This window comes from Octodon degus, unplaced genomic scaffold, assembly GCF_000260255.1.
Source record: "Octodon degus isolate 3935 unplaced genomic scaffold, OctDeg1.0 scaffold00062, whole genome shotgun sequence".
Classification (NCBI taxonomy): domain Eukaryota; kingdom Metazoa; phylum Chordata; class Mammalia; order Rodentia; family Octodontidae; genus Octodon; species Octodon degus.
In genome coordinates, this window is record NW_004524638.1 from 9,634,429 (window position 1) to 9,640,421 (window position 5,993).

A 5,993-nucleotide genomic window follows, 5' to 3' on the forward strand; every position below is an offset into this window, starting at 1 on the left:
CTTCCGAGCAAGGGCGTTCGAGGGGAGAACAGCCTGCTGGAGCAGCACCCCCACAGCCCGTCCTGGACCACCTAAATCGGGAGACCCTGCTTCTTTGAAAGATGGGCTGGGAGGGGAAACGGGGTTTGGGCTGTGCCAGGCATGGGCGCGAGGGAACCCCCACTAGCAGAGCAGCTTCATCCCCAGGAGCGGAAGGCAGCAGGCGCCAGGCCCCTCTGTGGCTGTCAGGTGCCGCCTAAGGGAGGCAGGATGAGGCATGAGGGTTCCACTCCAATGTCCCTGTTGGCCCTGCGCTTGCTCCACGCTGGATGGGTGTGGTGGCACCTGCATGCTATTCCAGCACTTGGGAGGTCAAGACAGGAAGATCACTGTGAGTTCCAGATCAGCCTGGGGCTACAAAAGTGAGCACAGGCCCAGCAACTGGGAAGAGAGACTGTCTCAAAAATAAAAACAAAAGGGGAGCCAGGGAGATAGCTCAGCGGAACAAGTGCTTGCCTGGCAAGCACAAGGTCCTGAGATTGATCCCTGGTACCACCAATAAATAAATAAATAAATAAATAATAAAAAAATAAAAACAAAAACAAAGCAAAGGGGCCGGGGAGATGGCTCAGTGGACTAAGCACTTGCCTGGCAAGCGCAAGGGCCTGAGTTCAATTCCTGGTTCTGCAAAAAAAAAAAAAGAAAAGAAAAGAAAAAAAGAAAAGAAAAACAAAACACAAAAAACTATCAACTGTTTCAAAGAGCTTTTGCCTGCATGGAAACAGTAGCATAAAGTCACAGGACTGACAAAAAGACCCCTGTCCTCCTCTCTCACGTACGTGCACTGTGTGTGTCCGTCCACACTGGGCATGGGGCTGGGGCCCTGCACGTTCTGGACACGTGTTCTACACCAAGCTGCACCCAGCCCCTGTCTTCCATTCGCTTGTCGCTGTGGTGTCTCCCTCGTCTGCCACCCCTGCTGTCTGGTGCAAGTTGATGCTGATCGCCAGCCTCAGAAACGTGGTCAGGACAAAGAGCCCACAGAACCTGAAGGGCCTCGGGGAGCACAGCTGGGAGCTGCTGCTCGCCTTTTTGTCCCAAGGGCACCCCACGGCCAGCCTTGGCTCCCTGCACCTTTCCACTCCCTGGGGTCCCACATCCCCAAGCACCAGCCCCTCAGGTGGAGGACGATGTCGCCCCACCTGCGGGACCCGTGAGCCTTCTCACGGCACCAAGCTTCACACTGGCTCTTCCTGTGCCTGGATTTCCTTGCCCTTCCCTCTCCGCCTGACAAATTCTTACTCAGCCTCAGGGGCCGTCTCTTCTAGGAAGCCACCTCAGTCCCCTTCCTCACTGGGGCACCCAGAGTCTGGGCTGTGGCCCTGAGTGTCCTCTGCTCTCTGTCCCCCAAGGATGGCAGAGGCTCCTCAAGGAGCAGGGGCCCTCCTGTCCCACTCTGCTGCCATCCTGTCTCAAGGCATAAAGCAGCCCGAGTCTGAGGAAAGGGAGGCGGAGGCCTCTTCCTGGGAGCAGCACCCGCCTGAGAAGCCAAGGTGGGCCTGTTGCTTAGTTCACCTGCCACCCCTCTCAAGGGCCCAAGGCCACCGGGCAGGGGTCATGCCTATGGTTTTTCTCTCTTCTGTCCATCTGTGACTGGGGACACAGGTTCGTCTGAAGTCCTCGTGTGTGTTCGTGTGTCTGTGGGTGGGAGTGGGGGTGTCTCACAAGGAGGAGGCCGCCACCTGGCACCAGAGAGCCAGCTCTGCCTTCCTGTGGGGGAGGGGGCTGGACAGTCTTACTTTTTAAGTAAAATCTTCTGACTTTTTTTTTGTGGATGGCTCAGCCCACCCTGGGGGGCAGGGGCTGGTGCAGCAGGTGGTGGCAGGACCAAACCACAGTCCCTGTGCACTTACCCAAGCTTGCCTAAGCAGGCGCTTTAGACCGCTGGGCTAGCTCACTGGCTCTTCTGACCTGTAAGTGTTTGCCTGCATTAACAACCTGTTGTGTTGTTCGAAAGGACACCTTCAGCCTCAGGGCCACAGAGGGCACAGGCAGCAGGAGGGGCCCTGTACGGCACAGTCCTCACCTGCCGGGAGGTGCAGCTCGGGACTCCCCGGCACTCTGGTTCCCACTCTTGAGACAGCAGGGACGTCGCACAAGGAGGCCAGCACTAGGGACAGGCCTTGTGAGCTGAGGCCTGGGGTGCAGGGCCCTGCAGGCTGCCCCAGGTGATACTGGGCGCCGGGCAGCCTGCCCAGCTCACCTGATGGCTTCTGAGGCTGCCCTGTCATGACAATGAAACCTATTTCTTGCCTAAGGAGAGTCACATGGGGAGAAGACACTCTCTCAGGCTTTCACAGAGAGCACATTGGCCAAGCAATGGCCGTGACTCATCCACATGGCTGCACTGATAAAGGTTCTACAATCTGAGGTACAGGATCTCAGGACAAATCCTGAGGGCATTTCACTGACCTTCTCAGACCAAAAAGCTACAACTCTTGTTGCACAGGTCCTGCTTTACCTTGGTCTTATCCATCCAGTAGAAAAGTATGAAGACGAAATATAGGAAGTAAAGCCATGCTGTTATGTTGAGCTGTGGGGGACTCAGGTCAATAATTTCTGACATTGCCAGTTAAACAGAAGACCCAATACTATTATGGGCTACTGGACTCTTTTAGAATATTTTGCTGAGTTTACACACCTATAATATTCAATAACGGAACTTAGAAAAAATGGGGTATACCGATGAATGTCCATTTTGTATCTGTGTATTCAAAGTGGTTAGGATAGATATATAGTTGCATTCTCTTAATGAATAAAATGATTTTTCCTAATGGTGTTTGTAAATAGGATCACAAGTCCGCATCTTGTACAGCAATTAACCACTGAGAAGAATATATGCAGTGTATTATTTGTTGAAACTGTACTTCTGATTTGAGTTGAAACTGTCTCATTGCTGTTTATCAATAAAACTTTAAAAAAATAAATGTTAAAATGCAAAAAAAAAAAAAAAAAGCTTAGAGGGGGACAATTAACTGTGACCATCACATGACTTCACAAAGCCTGTATACAAGTTCCTACCAAATGCCTTTTGAAAAGTAATTTTCAAATTTAAGTAGTAAAGGATGAGGGCACATTTAATCGGAAGTAAAGTCTTATCAAGGGGTTGATTTAAGTTATTTTATAATAAAGTTGATACATGAGAAAAAAAAAAACCTATTTCTTTTCTTTTTTTTTTTTTGCGGGACTGGGGATTGAACTCAGGCCTTTGTGCTTGCCAGGGAAGCGCTTATTCCACTAAGCCATCTCCCTGGCCCCTATGAAACCCATTTCTGAGGCAGACAGGCAGAGCCCCCTCCCTTTCATTTTCCAGCGCTCTGCCCCTCAGTCCCCCCCACGCAGCTGCCCACCCTGGTGCCTTTTCCCAGGACCTTAAGATTTCATACATTGATGAGGAGGCTGGGGTAGGAGGATCGCCATGAGTTCAGGGCCAGCCTGGGCTGCAGAGTGAGCTCAAGGCCAGCCTGAACTGCATTGAGAGACCTTGTTTCAAAAAAGGGAGAAAAAAATCAGAAAAGGGGAAAAAAAAAAAAAGGAGCAGAAATAGCATTGTGTGTGAATGTCCCAGAACAGATCACTGGGGAGGGGAAAACTGGTCCTACGGACGAGTGGTTTCCTTCTGCAGAGCCCACTCGGTCTCTCTGGGCTGTGGAACAGAGTGGGGGTGTCCAGAACCAAACGGTCATGTTGTGCCCACGGTAGAATGAGCCCCCGATGATAAACCTGAAGCCAGGGCAAGGCAGGGGGCAGTCCTCTACTCCAGCCCCTGCCTGTCCACCAGGCCCTGCCCCCATGGCCCGGAGGCCCTGAGCCCTGCCTGCTTACCTGGCTGCTCCGGGAGATGCAGCGCCGGACGAGGTCCCTGATGTTGCTGTGTTTGTCTGTCTGGAAGTACACGGTGGCGCTGGATTTCTCCTTGAGGTAGGGCTTCTCAGCCAAAGCCCAGGTGTGCAGCAGGCCTGGCTCGCTGCCCTCAGAGGCCGGGGGCGAGTAGGTTCCTGACTGCAAGGAGCAGGAGGCCTGTCCCTTGGGCCCACCCTCGGCCGCTCCTGCAGGCTCTGGGACACAGCAGGGCTCCTTGGCCTGGGCCTGGACGTACTGGGCCTCCAGCGAGGACAGAAAGTCCACCTCCCCTTCCTGGCTGAGCACCCGCCTGTAGGCCTCAGGACCCCCATCCAGGAGGGCATCTGTGGCCAGCCGGGCGCTCTCATTGTCACTGAAGTCTGCCCTGGCCGGCCGGACCCACTGGTTCTTGACGTCTTCCAGACGCTTCCGGATCTTGCCCATGTGCCTTGACCAGCTCATGTTGCCCTGTCCTTTGGCTGTGGAGAGAGGGCTGGCCCTGGAACCTGCGCGGCTGTGCGGGCCACCAAGGCCACACCAGGAGGAGCCGGCTCCCACACTCCTGGGTGACTGCCTGCTCCCCGCACGGTGCAGAGGGTGCCTGTCACCTCCTGCGTGCGCTCCTGAACAAGGTGTCTCGAGATCTTCACCTGTAGCGGGGGGACTGGCTTCTCTGAGAGACTCCGCCCTGCCCACCAGCCAAGGGCTGGCTCACGCTGCACCTTGGCACAGGCAAGCCTGGGATGCCTCCTTTCCACAAGCCTGGGCTGAGCAGGCTTTTCCACTCCCCTGGTTGCACAACTCACTGTGGACCTGCACCCTCCAGGCCTTCGCCACAGAGTAGGAGCCACCTTGCACTCCAGCCCAGGGATGGGCAGGCCATGGAGGACTGCCTGTGGCCCATCCCTACCATGCTCCTGTAGCCCTGGCTCAAGGGCAGGAGTCCCCTGTGGGGCGCTGTCTGCAGCTGAGGAGGGGCCTGCAGTGAGACCAGAGGGAGCTGTGCACCCCCGGGGCCCCTTACTCAAAGCACCCTGTGCCCACTCTTCTGCTTCTGCCTTGCGTGTATCCCTGCCCCATCTGGCCAGGGCCAGCTTCATGAGACAGTGCTGTGGTGGCCACCTGAGGTCTGGGGCATCGGTGGGCACCTGGGGCTCCCTTCTGCTGTCTCAGGGTGGTGGAGTGGCACCTGTCAGTCTTCTGGGCACAGGGCTTGCGGAACTCAGCTGTCCACCCCTGCTGCTCACTGGTCAGGATGCCTGGCTATGTCCATCCTCACCATGCTGGCCTGCCTCAGAGTCCCCAAGGGCAGTGCCGGGCCAAGCCCTTCCTGCGGTGACAGGCACTGTGAGAAGGTGCGGGGTGGACAGAGGCAGGCTCTGCGGCTCTGTGGCTGTGCTCAGAAGCAGGGTGTGTAGTGAGAGCCGGTCGGTGGACACAGGTGCAGCGCTTCCACCGATAAGCCTTGGCTCGATTTCCCAGGATGGGTTAACAGAAGCCCACCCCAAAGCAGGCTCCAGTTAAGATCGTCAGCCAGATGGACACATTTTATGGTTCATTACAACACACGACGGACATATTAAATTATAACAGTTGTATTAATAGATAATTAAATATGAATAAATAATGTATTGACATTCATATTTAAACACATAATATAAATTATAATTAAGCATTTGTACACACCCCAGTGGGACTTTTGGGCGTGAGGTAGGTGCCTGAGTAACCGGATGGCCTCGAGACTCACTGAGGAGTGACTGATCGGAGAACAGAGACAAGGCGCTAACGAACAGACACCACGGTGTCTAATACAATTTTAGTGCCTCAATGCACCGTGGGTCGTGATGGACGAACTCATGAAATAAACATTTTCATCGCTGTCGTGTGGACCTTCATTCTTAACTGTCCCACTTTTGTTGCCACGCCTGTCTCCTAAGTCTTCAGTGAACACTGATTTAATGGAAACTTTGTGAAGCCAGCCTGCACCAGGTCATGCCTTGTGTGAAACTTCATGGGATTAGGCTGTGGACAGCTGCGCTGGAGGGCGCTGAGCAGGCTGCACAGACAGGAAGCGCTCTGTTGCTGGACATTTTTTTTTTTAAGTGTGTGTG

The 5,993-nt window shown here is 54.3% G+C and overlaps 1 protein-coding gene across 1 annotated transcript in view; it reads right to left on the reverse strand.

Annotated features, from left to right (window-relative positions):
* The window catches only part of Fam83a (family with sequence similarity 83 member A), a 17,339-nt gene extending 12,629 nt beyond the window's left edge, over positions 1 to 4,710 (reverse strand). The window contains exon 1 of the mRNA XM_012515409.2: positions 3,865 to 4,710. Coding sequence (XP_012370863.1) covers positions 3,865 to 4,344 — 480 coding nt within the window. The 5' untranslated portion in view covers positions 4,345 to 4,710. The remainder of the gene's footprint in view (positions 1 to 3,864) is intronic.
* Positions 4,711 to 5,993: the final 1,283 nt, after the last annotated feature.